General features: G+C 47.7%; 1 protein-coding gene across 4 annotated transcripts in view; it reads left to right on the forward strand.

Annotated features, from left to right (window-relative positions):
• Sarm (sterile alpha and armadillo motif) overlaps positions 1-20,349 on the forward strand; it is a 175,375-nt gene that overhangs the window by 49,276 nt on the left and 105,750 nt on the right. Inside the window, exon 1 of one of the 4 annotated variants that reach the window (XM_077677920.1) lies at positions 13,999-14,271. The exons of the other annotated variants lie outside the window; for them this stretch is intronic. Coding sequence (XP_077534046.1) covers positions 14,014-14,271 — 258 coding nt within the window. The 5' untranslated portion in view covers positions 13,999-14,013. Of the gene's footprint in view, positions 1-13,998; positions 14,272-20,349 lie in introns of those variants that run through there. 4 annotated transcript variants of the gene reach the window in all.

Raw genomic sequence — 20,349 nt, forward strand, 5'->3', positions numbered from 1 at the left:
AGTTCGTGGCAATAAGCGAGGGAAAAAGCGTAAAAGCTCATCTGGGAGCTGAGATTCCCGCCCCGTCTTATGTCGTTCATTACAGCTGATTTGCTGTCGTTGTTTTCGTTGTTCATGCAACGCGTTCCGCGAAGCCAGCCTCGTGCAATCTGGACGTCGCATGCCAAGAGCGTTGCTCACTGGGATTTCCTCAAACTTACTGAAAATCGTCGGGGGGCGACGACAACGCACCCTTTCGTCCAGATGCTGAGTTTCTGTTGACTCAGACCTCTATTTTTAGGACGTTTATGCAGTTGTTGTTATGGCTTTGGGATTAAAAAATGAAAGCCCCTTTCGTAAGAGGAAGATGCTTAAAACGTGAATCTTTCTCTTATACGACCTGTGTGAAAGTCGAAGTCCAAAATCCAAACTGGTTGGATCGGATCAGAATGGAGCGATCGGATAGACGTCGGCTTCATAACGCGAGGGGCCCAGGGAAGCGGTTTCTTTTTCTTGAGGCGCTTCGTGTGCCTTTCGTTTGGTGAAACCCATTGTGTAAAGTTGGCTTTCCTTCAGTGCGTTGTGGCGCGACATCGGGTGCCGTCAGTGAGGTATAAAAATCTTCGCTTCAAAACGCGGTTTGCATTTACTCACGAGTCGCCTCGACCCTCAATAACATGTTTCTTTTTGTTTTTTTTTTTAATGCAGTGGACTAAGCAGTACAGGATGTTTTGAAAGGTTGGGTAGGCGACGTTTTGACACGTGTGGGAGTATTGTAAAAAAAAAAAAAAAAGGCGTGAAAGTTGCGGAGGATGGTTTCGCTGCTTCTTGCATAAAGTAGAGTGTTTGGAGGTATACTACCGCGAGATCGTTGGTATAGTGTGCGGGCATATATCCTGATATGTACAAGCGTTTTGGCACTCTTTGCTCGCAGTCAGCCTCGCGCCATTACAAACCAACCATCATCAAATCATTGATATCACTAATGGCCAGGTGGATTTAATAAAGTGTTGTCGGAACTTTCGAGGAAAAACAAGTGACACCGAATGGTGGCGCAAGACCTGCCCTGCATTCTTGAGGTATGGGCCCGGCTCGTGCACATCATCTTCACCGTCTTCATGTTCGGTCATGGACGCTGACTGACTGACGGTGGTCTCCGAGAGGCTCAATAAACCCTCCTGTTGTCCTTGAAGGGCGCCGTCTTCTTGTCAAAGCGAATTGAGACCGCTAAGGAAGGCTCAACCGCGGTTTCGAATAAAGCTCGCGATACCTGTCCCTTACGTGTACCAGTTGGTCTAAGGTTTTTGAAGGGGGCTATGAAGACAAAATTCAAGTTTAGTGCATTAAAAACACTTCTTTGTCTCGATAACAGCGATTCCGATTTTATAGCGAGCTTCAAACAAAACATGTACCAACCCTTCCTGAAGAAAGTTAAGAGAAGCGTGGAAGATTTTCAACCTGAAATTTGCGCCAAAAGTGCGTCTAAACCTTTGCTAAAAGTGCGCCCAATCTTCGCTGGAAGTGCGTCCAGTCGGTCGTAAAGCCTTAAAAGACGGAAATCGCGAACGAAGACCGAACGAACCCACTCAACGATTTTGCGCACATTCAGTAAACTTATCTAAATGCATACCGATGCGTGGTTTATGATGAGATAAAGGTATACTATTGTACTCATTCTTCCTGATCGATGCGTGCGTTGTCTTATCTTTTCAATAGTGGTTGTCGTGGCCTGTTGTTGTACTGTTTGCATTGTATGTTTCCTCGCTATGTTAAAGTGTTGCTCTCACTTTCCACGTACGTCTGTAGTGCGTATGTCGGTATGTCTGTGGTATGTCTGCAGTGAGTCTATGTCGGTAGTGAGTCTATGTTCCGTAGTGAGCCTATTTTCTCATGACAAAATTGTGTTTTTTGTTGTGTCAAGACAGTTTGGTTCATGTTTCATTCTATACAGTGTATGGATTGTATGCATTGTCTATGTGAAAGTTTTGCTTTTTGCATGTCTGGCAACTGTTCCTGGGTGCGTTAATGTTGTATTCAATTATTTTCAATATTATCAATAGTAGTGGAAGTTGTAGTAGCGCTACGTTGGTATATAATAACACCTCAACAAAACTTAGCGAAATGTTTACTAAGAGCAGTGTTGCCATCTTATCCTTGATGTTTTTCGCGCGTTCTGGGCGAAATTTTCTTATTTCCTCGTGCAAACGGATTTATAAAGGCGGCATTATACGCCTCATTGGAAGGCGACCTTTAATGTCCTCGGCGTCGACACGAACGAAAGAAGTCCAGAATTGAAACAAAGCATGCTAGCCGTGTATAAGAGATGATTAATGAATGCCACAGTTAATTCGAGATTGATTTGCGATTTAGTGTTGATTGGTAAGATGGGATTAAGGTGGACACAGCTGGATTAAGTACCGTAAAATAGCATGGCTGCTGTGTCCATGGGTGCACGTATATGTAAAAGGCACGCGTCACAATGGTGCGCCAGGCTTTCGACTTCGAAGTGACCCAAGCAGACTTAACGTTGAAAAATGTTCTGAAGAACTTCCTGGCAAGCTAGGGACATCATTTGTTAAGTTTATAATTATTCTCAATAACAAAAAAAGGTTTATTAAACAAATCTGTTGGGCAAGTTGGTGCATTATGCTTGAAAAGGTAAAAAGCGCGACTTGGACAACGACAGTAGAGAAGGACGACGGGACAAGCGCTCACTTTCAACTAACATTTATTGAGGCATCGTCTCATATTTATACAAGTACCAGGAGCATGCGCACTTTGGAACACTACGTAGAACGAATCAACCAGAGAACATAATCACAGTGACATTTTCAAAAATTCACACTCACTGGCACGCAAAAGAACCGAAGTATCACTGACGCATTTATCACCTAACTGCTTAATATGGAACGCTTCTAACAGCTCTCTCGCCACGGAATTTTTACTCCTACCGAGAATCCTAATCTGGTCAAACAGAGGTCTGCACTCTTTCAAGGGACTGACAGGCCTACAGTCTTTGCAGTGTGCGGGTAAATGCGCACGCGTATCATTGTTAAGAGAAGAACTATGCTCGCGTGCCCGGTCATTCACACACCTGCCCGTCTGGCCGATGTAGGCCTCCCCGCATAAAAGCGGTATCTCGTAGACCACACCGACGTCACACGCCACAAAGCGCTTGGCATGCTTCTTTTCGCACTTTTTCGGTTTTGGCTTGCCGGAAATTTGCGCACACAGGCGGCCAAGTTTCTGTGGAGCAGAAAACACCACCGGCACTTGGTACCGTTCTGCCACTTTTTTCAGGTTGTGCGTAACCTTATGTATATAGGGCAGAACAACAGGCTTCACCTTAGGTTGTTCTGGCCGCCTCGCACCTACTTGGCCTTTGGCTTTCCGCAGCAAGGCTTCGGCAACACCCACCAAGACATAGCTTGGGTAGCCGACCGACAGAAGTCTCTTCAATTGAGAGTCAAAGCTCTCTTGAACAGCATGTGCACACGACTTCTTCAGTGCAGATTCTAAAACCAGAGACGCTATGGCCCTTTTGACAGTCTTTGAATGAGATGATGAAAAAGGCAGGAGCTGTTTACGGGCACGCGGGCGATAGACCCAACAAACATGGTCGGAAGAAAATTTAAAATTGATATCCAAAAACTGCAGGGTGTCATCACTTGGAATCTCGTGTGTAAATGCAAGACCTTTCCCATGGCGACTAAAGTTCTCTAAAATCCCTTCTGCGGCTGCAATGTAGTTAAAAGAACACTGTTTTTTTAAAACCACTAAAAAATCGTCGACATATCTAAAAACACGCAGAACAACATCCTTGTCAAAACTTAAAAGCAAGTCCCGGTCAACACTAGCAAGAAAAATATTGCATAAGACTGGCGCAACGCATGACCCGATACAAATTCCTTGTTTCTGAATGTACGTGCGTCCTTCGAAAGAAACAAATGTTGCGTCCAGATAAAATTCCAACAACCGCATAAAACAATCCACCGAAGCCGATTGCCGAAGCCTTGCTGCGGAAAGCCAAAGGCCAAGTAGGTGCGAGGCGGCCAGAACAACCTAAGGTGAAGCCTGTTGTTCTGCCCTATATACATAAGGTTACGCACAACCTGAAAAAAGTGGCAGAACGGTACCAAGTGCCGGTGGTGTTTTCTGCTCCACAGAAACTTGGCCGCCTGTGTGCGCAAATTTCCGGCAAGCCAAAACCGAAAAAGTGCGAAAAGAAGCATGCCAAGCGCTTTGTGGCGTGTGACGTCGGTGTGGTCTACGAGATACCGCTTTTATGCGGGGAGGCCTACATCGGCCAGACGGGCAGGTGTGTGAATGACCGGGCACGCGAGCATAGTTCTTCTCTTAACAATGATACGCGTGCGCATTTACCCGCACACTGCAAAGACTGTAGGCCTGTCAGTCCCTTGAAAGAGTGCAGACCTCTGTTTGACCAGATTAGGATTCTCGGTAGGAGTAAAAATTCCGTGGCGAGAGAGCTGTTAGAAGCGTTCCATATTAAGCAGTTAGGTGATAAATGCGTCAGTGATACTTCGGTTCTTTTGCGTGCCAGTGAGTGTGAATTTTTGAAAATGTCACTGTGATTATGTTCTCTGGTTGATTCGTTCTACGTAGTGTTCCAAAGTGCGCATGCTCCTGGTACTTGTATAAATATGAGACGATGCCTCAATAAATGTTAGTTGAAAGTGAGCGCTTGTCCCGTCGTCCTTCTCTACTGTCGTTGTCCAAGTCGCGCTTTTTACCTTTTCAAAAAAAGGTTTACTTATGAAAGATTAAAAGTATAATCATCATCCTGTAACGCCAGTGAAAGGTACCCCACCGAACGGAGGGCTTGAGTCGTTCGGGGGATACACCGTTCAATGTATGTATGCCACTCACAACGCCTTGATGAGAGGCTCCTTTTCTGCATATTAAACGTAAAGTATTTTTAGAGCCTTCAACGCTATCGAGTTTTCATTATTTTCTCTATAATTGGAAAAGATGAGAAAAGTATAGTCAACCTATAGCCGCGCATTTTTAAAGGAAGCAGCCAATCTCCGATGCATACACCGCTTTGAAGTGGGCATTACCAGCAGTGAATAAAAATAGATATTAGAAACATATTAGCATTACTCGAAATTGCATAGAAAATAAGAAGCAGCGCACACTAAAAATAGTTTGGCATGCGAAACTGTATCGACGCGCCAACGCTCCCGCCCGACTTCGGCATAATGCGCTTGCATGCCACCTGCGTTACAATAGTCCAGCGCGCACAGAACAATGGCCTATCGAATCTCTCCACTTGATGCCGATCTCTACACCGGTCGGAAGCGGCGCCAATCGGTTGAACGTACTGCGGAACAAAGCCGGTCTAGCTGATAAGTCCCGTTCCTGTTAGACGATCGCTGATCACGTCCCGTGTTCTCTTCGCCGTGGCCTTGTGTTTCCGAAACATTGTTCTTGCTTTGTCTTTCTTGCTTTTCAGCCGTTCGCAAATCGCGAAATTACAAATTGCGGTTTAACGGCCGAAGCGATACTTCGGCTATGAGGCGAGCTGTAGTGGATTAATGTGTACCACTGACGGATGTTTTAAACGGACACCGAAATCTCGGCATCCGGAGGATTTTCGCTCAGTATTGAATACGTCTGCTACAGTTTCCTTAATGATGCGTTGCTCAGTGCCGTAAAAGACAAGATTTAACCCACCACGGTAGCGCAGTAGCTGAGGCGCCGTGCTGCTGAGCCCAAGGATGCGTGTTCGATTCCCGGCCGTGGTGGCTGCTTTTCTTATGGAGGCGCACAGCGAAAACGCCTGTTTGTCGAGATTTCGGCGAACATTAAACATCTCTAGGTAGTAAAAAATTAGCCCGGAGCCCTCCATTTCGGCGCGTTAAACCGCAAAATTTCGACAAGGCAAGATTTAACGCTTATAGAAAAACTGTACTCATACAGTGCTACAAGAATACATACCCGTACTTATAACACTTTGTTTTCTTAGCTTTTTATATGCGTACGACTATCTGGTTTGAGTGGCAGCCTCAAGTGAGCAAATATTAGGGGCGAAGCACCTTAGGGGCTCGGGCTGTCGGCGTCTCCTGCAGTCGTATCCTGTAGACACGGTACTAGAACACCGGGACACTCGTTTTTCAACGCCTCGCGCTAGAACGCTTCGTGCTCTAAAGACACGAGAATTTTACAGCGAAGCTGTATACCTATACCCCAACGGTTTCATCTTCGTGGGCAAAATTGCGACCAGTGTGTCTCTCATTTAATTTCTTAAACCCGGTTCAACGCGAGAGAGGGCGCCACCGCCTCAACAAGCGCACGATTGCTCCGCCTATTCAGCGCGCGCCATGCGGCAAGAAAGAGACTCTTTGAATACACTTCTACACTGCATGCTTCGTCCCTCCCCGGAATCACGTTAGTGGAGATGGTCCAACCGCCACGGTGTCTCAGTGGCTAAGGCGTTGCGCTGCTGAGCACAAGCCGCTGGTTCAATTCCTGGCAGCGGCGGCCGCTTTCCTGGTGGAGGCGAAAAGCCAAAGCGCCCGTTCGAGATTTCGGCGCACGTTTAAATTCCCCAGGTGGTCAAATATAATCCGGAGCCCTCCACTACGGCGCGCCTCATCAATAGCGTCGGCGCGTTAAACCCCATATTCAACCGGTGGAGCTGGTTCGGGATTTTTATTGGGCTTTCGGTCGCACGTGTCTTGACCAAGATTTTCGTGTTTGAGTACTAAGAAATCGCCACAGGTGGGCTTCACCCCAGTGCACCAGAACGACCAATCAGCGTGAAGAAATCGGCGAACTTGGCGAATGACGAGTCCCAGCGTGCGATTGACTCGAATTGCATACGTGGCCTCGTGATTCGCCAAGTTCGCTCATTTCTTCACGCTGATTGGTCGTTCTGGTGCATTGGGGTGAAGCCCACCGTCGGCGATTTCGTAGAGTGTAACATAAGATTGAAAATACTGACCATTTCAAGCCGGACGGCTCAACTCTACTTTCAGGTATCTCAACGATTATGTGATCATTATCAAAGCTCTAGAACTGCGGGTGGGTGGTGTTGTCAGAAAAAAAAAAAAATCTTCAAAACTTTGTCCTGGTTGCCTGGAGCACTAAAATTGACCTGTAAGTTGTCGAAAGCCGAAAGCATGCATTCCGTCGACTCTAGCCAAGTGCTCTAGCCAAATGCTCTAGCCAAGCTCTAAAATGCTCTAGACAAGTCTAGCAATAACGGGGATGGAGGGGCTGCTTCAGGGAAGTACCCCAGTGCCAGAAACAACGCTGTACTTGCCTCTTGACATTGCTGAAAGCGGGGGGCGAAAAAAAAAAGTGCATGAACGCTTCAGATTGCGTAGAAGGAGCACATAATAAAAAATTACGGCAAATGTTCAAGTATTGCTGCCGGAGTTCTTCAGCACAGGATTAAAAAAAGGCCATAGTTGAAGGGTTCGCGTCGTATGTACGTCGGAGTTCTCTAGATATCAGGAAAGCCGGCGGAAGATAAGGTCTGAACAAGCTTTCATTGCGCCGTACAGGCTATCTAAGATGCGTAAGCTACCAAGAAGAAGTGTTTGAAATGATCTCGGAGGAACAAAGTATCTCTTCAACAATATATCGAGGGCTGCGAAGCTTGTGGTTTCGCAATCGCGTGAACAGCGCGCTATCGTCGTAAGAACCATGTTATGCTCTCAATACACGTATCTCGCAGTGCTTTCACTGTTAAGCAGCTTTAGTGGGACGCAACAGCAATTTCGTTCCCTAAAATCAGTCCTGAATTGTCGTCCCATTTGCACGTAGCTTCGTATAGCTGATATGCAGGGAAGCAGATATCACCGGGAAATGCTCGCGGAAGGGCTGACTATGCACAACAAACGCGAATTGTACGTACAGTAAAATCTCGATAAACGGAAATCGCTTAAACGGAATTGCCGCTTAAACGGAACAGCAGCCTGTAACTTGGTTGGTTTTGTATTCAGATAACATAAAAAAAAAACTCTCGGTAATCGGAACTAATATTTCCGCGTCACCGTGTAAACGGAACCGGAAGTGGAAATTCTTGTGAAACCCATTGGCATGTAAATCAGCTTTTTACTGTTCCGGCTGTTTTTTTTTTTTTTTTGTCCTCCTCCATGTTTTTTTTAGCCTCGTTGGCCTGGTAAGCCTCGACTCGTTAGTGGTCATATGTTAGCACAACGAATGCAACATCGCAGTTCTTGTTCCAGTCGTTCGGTCTCGATTCAAGACGCCGATGTTACAGGTCTCAGCCCCTGCCGCCTCGTTCGTGCCATCGTGATGCTATTCGCGCTTCGTTACCACGTTGCCGTGATCTAAATTCGGTGTCTCGTAAGCACTCGCGAAGTTGAGGCCTCTGGCTTCTGTGAAGATGCAGTTGCAAGGACGCAAAGAAAAATAATTCATGCATTTTGTAGTGCACAGCGACTCATGGTTGCCAAATCAACTTTGTGAATGCTGTGCCTAAACCTCTTGTAGTTTTCTTGCTTTCTGAAAAACTAGCAGCTACATTCACCTTCTAGTGCTTACATTTCCATGAAATGGGATTAAGAGTGTGCACGCACATAAATTTGCACTTTCACAGATTTATTTCAGGAAACAGACCACCTTTTAGACGGAACTAATTTTTTCGGTCCCTTCAAGTTCCGTTTGTCGAGAGTCTACTGTATTATTATCCCAACGTCGTGCATATCGCTATCGGAACAATCACTGTTACGGATTGACATTGGAGTTCTTTGTGATAACCCGAAGCGCTAAGAAAGAAAGGCTAACTTGCATGCATTACGTTTCATAATTTAAAGTCAAAACACGAACAAGTGTTGTGAAAGAAATACGTAAATATTTAGCGTCGCAGAAAAATACCTATATATGAATGCTCAAAAATAAGATAATCAAAAGTAAGGCGGAGGGCCTGTCGTAATAACACCGTGTCTTTGGATTAGCTATGCACCAAAACAAGGACCCAGAAGTAAACAAGAGTAAACGTCGGGTCACCTGGCGATATACACCGATGAACAAACAAAAAAAGCCGCCCGCATCTTCCCACGGGGGGGAACTCGAGTAAATGCGTCGCATCTACTCGAGTCAAGCAAAGCGTCACGTCAAGCGAAAGCCAAGCAAAGACGCCCTTGACTGAATTCCGAACGCGCGCTCCGCCGCTTATATACGTTGAGGGGACTGCGTAAGCCGGTCCCAGTCGACGACGTTGGCGTACTTGTAATGCGGCGTGGACTCTAGGTGTTTGAGCCAAGCGCGGATGTTGCTTCGCCGGAGAACGGCACACCGGTTATATGCGCAGCGCGCCCGAAGGAGAGGAAACCGCGGAAGAGAGAGTACTGCACATGCGCCGGCCCCAGCGCGTCTGCCGCGGCTATGACGCAACGTGCCGCGGCTATGACGCAACACAATCAAACACAATCCACTTTAATCCAAGCCAATCCAAGCCAAGCCAATCCAATCGAATCCAATCCAATGCCCCTCGCGAGAGAGTGTTCGCTATCGCCTCGACTCGACGCGCATGCGCAGTGAGCGTGCGGACTACGACTACGGACGTCAACGCGGGTGACATCGTGAGTTACTGAAATGCTCTGCATTTAAAAAAGCTCGCTGATGCAGAATAAACAAAGACAACGTGCACGCGGCGCTGTCTAGGGAAAACGTTTTGTTGCGATTGTGATCGCCTGAGATATATTACAAAACGCTGTACTGTAGTGTTCTTTACACTCATATTTTTACATTGTCGTGGTATATAAGGAGGTCGATTACTTAAATAAAGCATAGGCTGTAAAAAATGCGGGGACTGTGTATACGTCTCCTGTGTTTGTCCTGTGGCAGCGCCGTTTTACTGCTTATGTCCCAGTAGGCCTCAGTCAAACAACTTTTCAGCATTCCTGCAGCAAAACAGGGCGATGATCACTAAACTGCATCAAAACAATTCGAAGAGGTGCCATTAGAAGTTACGTAATTTCACACCCTACGTGCGGTTCGAAGAGTGGGATTTCGTTTGTACACCGCTTTCGGTGGCAATGATAACGGTGTTTTGTCACGTTCTAGATCTGGCGAAATATACTAGGGCTAAAAGATAAGACTTCGAGTTCGGCGGCTCACTTCTGTTCTTGTAGCAAGACTGCGTTTCCGTATTAGTTGCAGACGGTTTTAGGCGTATACATACGTCGGAAGTATTTCACATTTAATTGTAAGTGCACCATATCCACGAACGTGTGGTTTTATTGGCGTTTGCTTGCGGCGACGGCACCGTTTTCATAAGATGCTGTAGCCATAGAGTTTCTTAGTAAGTGTATTATAGAGGAAACTTCACCTGGGAATTCATATATCGTCGTGGGGGGTTATGGGAAGACCCCTGTTTCTGGCTTGGGATTGGCATGACAACTGGATTCTTACTCGGTTTGGGGGATTCGCTTTCTTGACTATGCATTAAAACGTGTACGAGGTACGAGATAGCCGAAAGCCTCCCTGTTCTGCGGTAGCCGTGAGCCGTAACAACTCCGTGCTCGGTGAAAAAGCAGGCAGAGCGTGATCGTACCCTAACGGTTGGTCATGCTGGAGTCGAAGAAACGTATGATTGAGCGGGTAATATGCCTCCACGAAAGGTGTAGCTGACGAGAGGAAAAAAAAAAAAAAGAAACCAGACGTATACTTTGACGAAAAACGGGTACGACAGACGTACGGGCACCTGTACTCGTCTTGTCTTATCTTCTTCCACGGCTGTTTACCGCCACGTTTCCTTTTTTGTTCAAGTATCAAGCAACTCGCTCAGCAACAAGTTTTGTTAAACTGTGGCTGATGGTCGGTGCACCGATTTGCCGCGAAGGCGACGTTTTCATAGGCACGCTCAAAGCATTTCCAAGCTCTTCAAACAACTTATTATTTGAAATAATGGTAAAACAATAAAATAAAAGTCTCTAACGAGTTTCTCCCCAAATATTAACTTTGTTGTTAACCACAAGCTTAGTCTGCAGAACAACCGTTCCGCAAAAGTACGCTTCACGTCCTTTCTTCTTAGCTTTAAAACAGCCTGTTTTATTTTCCACTTATATAATAACACACCATTCTATGCATTTTTGTGGCACTGTGTTCCAATATACGGCCTCAAAAACGTTTCTATCCAAGCCAATGACGGAACTAAGGCGAGCGCATTGTATGATGTTGGCCCGACGACACAGTCGGCCTTGATGTGAGCCGCATAGACGCTAGCGCCAGATTCCTCCCTAGTGTATATAGTAAGAAACTCTATGGATGTAGCTGTGTAAAGGACCCCACTGTACACCGTGTCGCTTAAGAAAGAGAGAAAAAATGAAGTATATCGTTAAAGAAAGGAAACAGGAGTGTATCCCGAATACGGCGTGATGAAATGACCCTGTATTCGAGTGCGGATGTGGGGCAGGGGTTGGCAGAGTTAGAAAAATGCGAAGCCAAAAGGGGAAAAGCGATAGCAAAGGCAAAAAATATGAGTTCAAGTGGCTTGTTACCGGTAAAATCGGGAAGCAAGACCGGTGCCGGCAGAAAAGCCACAAGTTTCGCGGTGTTTGACCGGAAGCTCGTGTGGAGGCGCTTCCTGGAGGTACTTGCCGGAAGTTGAAGCGTAAATTACGACGGCGAGAAGGGGAATCCCGAAGCACTTGGAGGGTCCGTAAAAAATTAAGCCGATCGTTATTGTATAGTACACACATACAATAAAGACATGGCCCACAATTTATGGCACAGCGCGTTTAGAGCGGGAGAGATCAGCGGAGAGGGAAAGGGAGGAAGGCGCGCTGCCGCATACACGCACACGTGCAACGGGGTTGCTGAAGCAGGGATTAATTTTATAGTTGGGCTAATTTTATTAAACGATCAGGGAGATAACTGCGTGACTATATAGCTTTGTGCGCTCGATTTTCCCGATGCTTATATTTTGTGTTTGAACAGTGCGTATGAAGTGCTCAAGGTTGTGTTTCCTGTCATCGTAAGTTTTCGTTCAAAAATGGTGAAGTTGGCTTGTGCTAAAGCTGCCGTGGTTTTAAAGCGAAGCTTTCAGTTTCTCACTGACAATGTCGTCTGTAGTCCACCGAAAACGCACTGAAGTAAAGTCCACTTTCTCTGTCGATGACGATAGTGATCGTGGGTTAGATGAAGCAAAATTACAACGCATTCCGTGGTCGGAATTGAACCTGGGTCCCTCGCGTTTTTGAAGCTGGCGTCTATCCGATTGCAACATTACGGTACGGTCGAATCCGTTTGGTTTTGGAGAGGGGCGCATGGACATGGAAGATTAGAAAGGTAAATGAACTCCTCCGTCTACGACGACGATGGGTAAACGCTACGGAAAGCTGTGGAATGCCCGCATCAGTAAAGCACTAGAGAGCGCAATCGCAGTGCAGTGAACCGTACAGATAAGAAAGCTTCGCGTTCTTCCGTCGTTGTCGTTTGCGCAGGGGTAGTTGATTTTTTGTCGTAACAATTGAAGAATGTGAAATCATGGAGTTCTTAGTCCACGCGCCGCTCTGTGGATGCAGTTCGGAGTGCGAAAGCGTGGTGGCATTAGCCTCAGCCCTTTCCACCGCCGTTCCAGCCACCAGTTCGGTTTCAACGAAGTTCGAGTTCAACGTCCACTAAAACTCCAAGGCAAGCAAGAGTGGGGTTTGTAACACGGAGCATGTTTTTGCGTGAACGAATGTACCGCATTGATCTACTTACACTGCCTGACCTTCCACCCCACCCCGGCGCAACGGCAGAAGCCATGATCCATAAAGTCTACCAGCCTGCGAATCCCCCGCCCGCCCTAATCTGTCCACAATGTTCTTTATCACGGCGTTCGCGCGTGGTGTTTGTCGTTGTTGTTCCTCGTCCCCTATCGTGGAGGCGGTTGTGAAACCTTCTCATTGCGCGTCGAGTGAAGTGATCTCCCTTATGAAGGTGGTATGCAAATGAGGCATAAGTTTTTTTACGGGGGTCATCGAGTGAATACCACTGAGACTGCAGCCACGGGTAATAAATGCGGGGCGTGAATCACGGAGCCCTGTCTCCCTCTAAGTCCATTGTACTGCATCACCCTCATTTTGCCCTATAACTCTCTCTCTCTCTCTCTCTCTCTCTCTCTCTCTCTCTCTCTCTCTCTCTCTCTCTTTGTCCGCTCAAAGCAGTTCTAAGCAGCTACGTAATTTATTTGCCCATAGAAAGTATATGGCAGGAGCAGTTTTTGTCTGCGTGGAGCTGCTCCGAACGGGCAAAAAAAAAAGAAAAAGAAAAAAGAGAGAGAGACCTATTTACGTGACAGTACGGAGCCGCGATTGAAACCCCACTCGGACTGCTCGATTGACGAAACAGTGTGCGTTTCGTGCGGCGGGCGCTCATCTCTTCACACGGAAGAAAAGAGCGTCGCTTAGATAACAAGCGGCGCCCCCAGTTATTATGACCGTTTGCTTGGTTTTCTTGCGTTTCGCCGCAATTATAATTGCATCACGGCGGTGCGGTACAGACCGGTTCGCGTCGGTGACAGCGTTTTGCGCGGACGCGGTCCTCCGTTGCGCGGCCGTGTCGACATGCCCGTTCGTGTCACTGCGTGCCCTCTCAATCTTGAAGGAGGGCCCCCGCCTCCCCTGCAACGTGAGAAGGCCGTCGTATTTGTTTCTTTGTGTACGCGTTTCTCCCATATCGGCACCTTTTGTAGCTCTTCGTCCGCAACTGTTCGCGGATGTACTTTCTTTGTCCCCCTCTCTTGCATCTCCAGTCTCTCTCTCCCTCCCCCCTCTCTCTCTATTTGACTTCACGCTCCCACCGGCAGCCGCACGCCCTCGTGAACCTCCCCTCCCCGCGCACGTGGAAACCTGCCAAACAACGGTTAGGTGCGTGAATGAACGTGCTTTCCCGCGATCGAACCAATCGGCCGCAGTTGTGCCGGATCTGCCCGTGAAGCTAGCCCCTCATCACTTTCGTCCATCCTGTCCGATGCATCCCCGAGGCGAACTGTCCCAGTGACGGGTCGCCGGTGTCGTTGACGGTCGCTCGTTAGTGCGCGCTAGATAGATGGCTGCTTCGACGGCTTCGTCAAACCTCCGGCATCTGAGCACGCTGTGTTCGGTGCCCGGACGTCGTCGCCGAACTCGGACGGCTTCGCGCCTTCACGTCGCGAGACGACCTGCTGGTGCGCCGTCACAGAACTGCAGCAGGGCCGCGCGTTTCTGCGACGATCATGGAGGAGCAACAACGTGTAGTGCTGACAAGACGGCGCAGTCTTATCGTCGCGTGGCGTCTGCGCTGGTGGCCACTGTGAGGCCGTTTGGGGTGAGAGGCTGCTTTCTTTACTGTCATTATTAGGTGCTCGTGGAGTCCACGTGCACCTCGCTGTACTCGTGGTTTAGTTGTTGCAGAAAGTACCGGAAATGCGAGAAAGAACGTTTCAGGTATGACATGACGTTACTTTCAAAGGTTCGGAAATGAAATCGAATTTCGCTCGCCACATCTTTCCGCACGGTCACATGGTTATCGCTGTGCTCAACCCGATGCGTCGTTCGCCTAAATTCGTGGGCGCGGGTTACGACTATTTCTCTTTGCGTCGTCTGTACATTCAATGGATGTCTGTTATGGACCGTGGGTCGTTTCGGAACAATTAGTTTGAATATTTTCATAGTTGCACAGGCGCGATGTGTACTGACGTTTCCTATACTCATTGGCTTGAAGTTTAATGCATACTAGATTCATGGGCTGAGTAAGCGACTGCTTTTGCCATCACATTAGAATTTTGCATTCGAGGTCATTTGCTAATATTTTATTACAGAGCTTTAGCACTCTGTGTGCTCCGTTCGTACCGTGTTGACCGGGACCCGACTGGGCACTTGTGCATTCGTTCTGGTAAGGTGGATCAGTTCCGCGGGCCGGCCGTCGCCATCCGCGCGCATTTTTTACGGTGGGGACAGAACGGCCGGGGCACACGGAGTGCTAAAACTCTATTGTTGGTTGCATGAGCTGGTCAGTCGAATGAATTGTGGGCAAGCTGAACCACAGGTCGCCCTGGAGCGTATGGCTATGACTAGCGTCCTCGAAGGAAGTATAGAAATTTATTCTAACTACAATAAACCATCGTTATAAAGAAGTCCTTAGGACAACAGACTGGCACTTTTATAAGCGGTATTTGTTAAAGGCGATTTTCTCTCAGTGCACTGCAACGGGTACCACGAAACAAAAATACGCCGAGATTTCGCATAAACCGATTTCGTTATATCCGGAGACGCCCTGTGATGAAGGCGTTACCAAAGTCTACCTCCTCTCCAATGAAGCATAGTTGGTTCTGTGAATATCAGAACCGGCGACTTTGTAATCAGGGGATCAAATCATTAACCGGGGCTGCCTCTGAAGCGAACAAACCCAAGAGGAAGCGCTTGGATACAGCGCGACCTTGCGCGGCGTCCTCGCCAAGGCCGACGAATATAGACACTACTACTCAGTAAAACACCCTCCTTCTAAACGGGTAATTCCCCCGGGGGGAAATGGCTGCCTTGGCCGTACCAGGCTCGCTACACGCTTCGGGGAGCATCTAGCGTATGAGTAATAGCGCACGCGCCGAGAGCTGCGCGCGAGCGCGTCTCCCGCCGACCACTGTTCCCCCGACGCGCCCAGGAAGCGAGACCATCTCTCGGCGCCGTTCGCAGAATTGTTGTGGAAACCCGCTCGGAATCGATCCGCACCGCAGCAGCTGACCCGGCCGCGGGACTGACCCGTTAACGCCGCGCGTCGGGAATAACGAGGCGTGCCTAGCTGCCCTTCCCAATGCGCTTTATGAAGTTGTGAAGAGACAGAGGTCCTCCCCACATCTGATTTACCGGTGACGTTTTTTCGCGCCGGTTGAACGCTGGAAATGATTAACCCGTAAACGACGTGTTGTGTGTGATGTAACACTTTGGGCAACGCGGTTGCGCCTGCGCAGGAACTTGTATGCGCGGTGTTGGTTTGGTGTTGTTTTGTCAACTGCTCTCAGTCAACGTTGCTAGAATTCTAGTAACGTTGCTCTCAGTCGCAAAATCAACACGCGCCTGTGTAGGCAACTCCCGTATCGACTGAAACACGGAGACCATGAACGTTACCCAACCCCTAAGCTCAGTATGCTTAAATATTAATAGTAATACCCAGGAACAACGGTGAGGTATGACATGTCTAACAAGCGACAAATAATTTAAATGACATGACACAACCCATGGGTTACTGAAAAAAATGCAGTAACACAATGAAGGTTACAGTAAAAACAGTGACATGACAGAAAATGCACGGAATAATAAGAGAGAAATGGTACACTGTGTAAAGGAAACACAAGCTCGTACAAACAAGAAGATAAGGCAGTAAGGAGAGTGAGGGAACGAGTAAAAAACAAAGAATATGTTGTTAAGCAAATCGCTGCTCAGCTTTGGAATACAGTGGAATGCGGAGGTCAACGATGACTAAGAGAGAACATGGGACAAGCGCTGAAAGAAAATAAAAAAGCATTGCAGAGCATTTTCAGGTAGGTGATTTGATTGATTGTAGGGTTTACGCGCCGACGCAACGCAGGCGATGAGGCGCGCCATAGTGGAGGGCTCCAAATTAATTTTGCCCAACTGGGTATCTTTAACGTGCGCCAAAATCTAGTACACACGGACGTTTTTTTTTTTTTTTTCTTTTAGCTTCCATCAGAAAAGCGGCCGCCGCGGCCGGCAATCGAACCGGCGTCCTAGGTGGCACAACAGATGATGATTATAAGAACAGTGGGATCACATACAAAAACACTGCTCAGTCCTGCAGGAAACTGTGACATGAAACTTCTTACAACATTTTGTTTGGGGAACAGCGAGTTGTAGAAGTTTAGCAATGGGTGGCCGCATGGTCGAATGGCGGCTACCAGCTGGGCCAGTGCGAACTAGAGAGTGCGACCGTGAGCATTTCCGGGAAAAATCGGAGCATGAGCCGGGGCCGTAGTTCCGGGCAGGAAATCACACCGCGAAGAAGCTTGTTTGAGAGAAGAAAATCAAATCAACGACAGATAAACAGAAGACCAACAGCAGTGCACGTTTCGCACTGTTTTTCCTGGGTCAGTGTGTCGAACCGGAACCGAACCGTATTTTTGCCGGAACCGAACTGAGCCCGAACCGTTATTTTCGGACTCCGGTAAACCTGAACCTGAAAAAAATAAGGAATGCTTACCGGTTCACTACGAAACGGTTCGACCACCCGTTCTGGTTGATAATGCGCGGTCGCTATCAGTCGTGGCGGTAAATTGCTAACACCTCTCACGCACTTTTGCCCTTCTGAGAAATACCAACGCCCTCTGGGCGCAACATGGGGACACCAGTCTTGTAATGGTAGGTTGCTGCTGGCCGCGCATGCAGAGTGCAAGGCCGAGCAGCACACACTTTCGGCATCCTGCAGGGGATATGCAACATCGGCTGCCTACAGAAATTATCCAACATGTTTTTGAGGCCTGTGATGGAGGAAAACCATGGCTTCGATTTGTGAAAGTTAAAAAAAAAATCCAAGACGGAAGTTTTGTACTGATTTTCAACCGAGAGAAAAATGCCCGTCTTGCCTGCAATGGAGCGCATTTTTCAGATTCAACCTGTTTTTCTGACAATAAAAACTGGCACCGACCAAGAATGTTTAAAATCCAAAAAGACGTTTCGGCTCCCGTACGGGTGTCTTGTTCACTTGCAGAGGTCCAACCAGTCTCCTCTCAAGGTGTGACGGAAAGACGGAAAGCAAAACCGCCCGCCTCTCCCGGCAGGGGGGTGCTCAGATCCGCGGTAATTACCCGGTCTGCTAAAGTATCAGGTACTCAGATTTCCGGCCCTGCGACTGCCGTCCAATGCCGCGCAGCCATTGGGTGACCCCTATTTGCCTAGCTTCACCCCCTTTCGGAAGTTCCACCGTTTCCCAGCGGGAACCTCGTGGAGGTTGGGGACACCCAGGAGGGCCGGTTCTACCACACTCCACAACTCGACACTCGCGCTCCCCAGAAGCAGGGTTACAGGGGTATGCTAGCACCCCCAGCGATATGGACCAACACCCTTTGGGACCCCGCATGGGTTACAGAGGTGTGCAATTGCCTCCGGCCCGTGTCTCAATCATATTTAATAAACCGATGAGACACTAGGTGTGTACCGTCGAGTGACGTAGTTATAGGCAACTTTGACACCCCGGCCTCCTCCCACGCTGGATTACAGGAGCGCGTTACTGCTCCCGGCCAGTGGGTAAGTCTGCTATCCCTGCTTCCGCGCGGATTAACAAGAGAGTCATTGTCATTTTAAACATTCTTGGTCGGTGCCAGTTTTTATTGTCATGTGTTTTCCTGACCAGACGGGTTTCCGTCCAACCCTCGATTTCAACCTGTTTTTCTACATAAACTATAACTGGAAGGAAGAACGAAAATGATGAACGAATAATACTAAAAGAATATGAACTCCCTAGCTTGTTTAGAAGCAGAGAAATGGGACCCGACAGTTTGGAAGTTATTGCAAAGTATCGGAAAGTATGCAAAGTATGCAAAGTCTCGAAAGAAAAAAAAAGTATGCGGCAATAGCTACAATTGTTTAGGTTTTCGAGAGGTGAGAGTTCCGAATTTCGCGCTATTCGTCCGACGCGCTTGTGGCCCGAGTCAGTTTTGGGATATATTTTTAGAAAGGGAAAGCTTTTTTTCCCCTATAAACAATCCTCAGACATCCAATTTCGTGTGCAAAAGGAGCTATATATAAACTTTTTGTCCAAACTAAAAATCTTACAGCAGATATATCTTACAGCAGATTTACAGACACCGCGTATCGTGTAATCCTCCCTCCACAATCCACGTGCGAAGCACATGCCCAGGAACATACACAAACACAAAATGTTCGCGTGGCAGGGATTTCCCGGGCCGTGCGTCACTCATTTGACTGTTCTGCCTCCAATCCGAGGCGTGCCCAATCTTCGACGCAACCGACAGGTAACCGTCTGCCCAGAGGGCCGAGATGAATCACGTCTATCGCGTGCACGCTTGTCGTTTACGCACAGTAGAGTGTCCAGCGGCCTTCACGGGATGCTGTAATATTGTCCCTGAGCGTGAGGGGCACATTTGTTTTTCTTTTACTTCTTTTGACGAGGGCATAAGCGCTGCTGTTGCTTCCGCCCTCAGAAGTATTCTCAACGTACTTGTCTAACTTAGGCCGCAAGAATATCTCGCGGGGTAGATCGGTATGGGCTGACGAAATGTTGATTTACAGAAAAGATTCATGCAGGCTTGACACTTAAATGTTCTCTCCGCGAATATCTTACCTGTAGGCTGATGTTAGAATAACATTGTGTAACTACTGTGGCGTTAGCCGGATGCAGTAAGAATGTCTCGTGCCGGAATTAAGCACGAAGGATGCAGCGCATTTGAAATGGGCCGTAAGCGAAGGAAGGAAGGGAAGGGCGAGATGAGATGAGCTTAGCCATAAAATATGTCTAGCTGGGTAGCAGTACACACACATGGGCGTATAAGGGGTGAAAAATACAGCAGGACAGTGGGAAGAAGTGTTAAAACAAGGAGGCGTGAAAGTGCGCACACTCACGATGCATATGTACTTCATAAATGATTTGTAGGCCTACACTTTCCTACAGGTACACGAAGGAGTCATTCATAATCAAGAATAACGGCGTATCTAAAGTAAACGCGAAATTGTTTTTATCAATTAATAAATCAGGATAAATCTGCTCATCCGCCTGCACAGAGTGGACTGGCTCTCTCTCTCTCTGTTTATCGATTTTATGAATCCACTGGTTTTACGGAAGTTTTGGCATTCTTCACCGACTTCGTAAAACCGGGGTTCAAATATATATGATCATGCATAGCTGGGCGCGTTGCGGACTGTGTTTGGGGCGGATACATTGATGCCTGTTTGCAGTGATACGGCTGTGGATGTTTGGCTTAAAATAACTAATTTTGTGGATATGTGTCCAATCGCTGCCAAATATTTGGAAAGAGCGGGGGATGAGGAAATAGAGAGAGAAATGGGCAACACACAGTTGTAGTGTCACGTGGTACCGCATGCGAAATATTCTGCTCCGGCAATAGATGAGAAACCAAATTTAATCGCGTTAGCGGAAAGAGGAATGAGGACCGTGATAAAGATAGTTATTATCAGACATGACTTGATAAATGTTCACGGCAGTACTCCCGGTGCAATCATGCGAGTTTCACGCCCAGGCTGACCATGGATGAGATCGTGTGAGGCCTCTGCTCGTATAGTTAGCCATGTCCTAGAAGTGTTGAAGGTAATCGAGATCCTCCGCGGCAGTTGCACACACACACACAGAGACTGGGACACCTTGCTAAGTAGGCCAGTATTCAAAAAGAAAAGAAAAAAGAAGTTCAGGGTCAATGTA

This window comes from Haemaphysalis longicornis, unplaced genomic scaffold (genome assembly GCF_048455015.1).
Source record: "Haemaphysalis longicornis isolate Haplotype H1 unplaced genomic scaffold, Haemaphysalis longicornis Haplotype H1 scaffold_7, whole genome shotgun sequence".
Classification (NCBI taxonomy): domain Eukaryota; kingdom Metazoa; phylum Arthropoda; class Arachnida; order Ixodida; family Ixodidae; genus Haemaphysalis; species Haemaphysalis longicornis.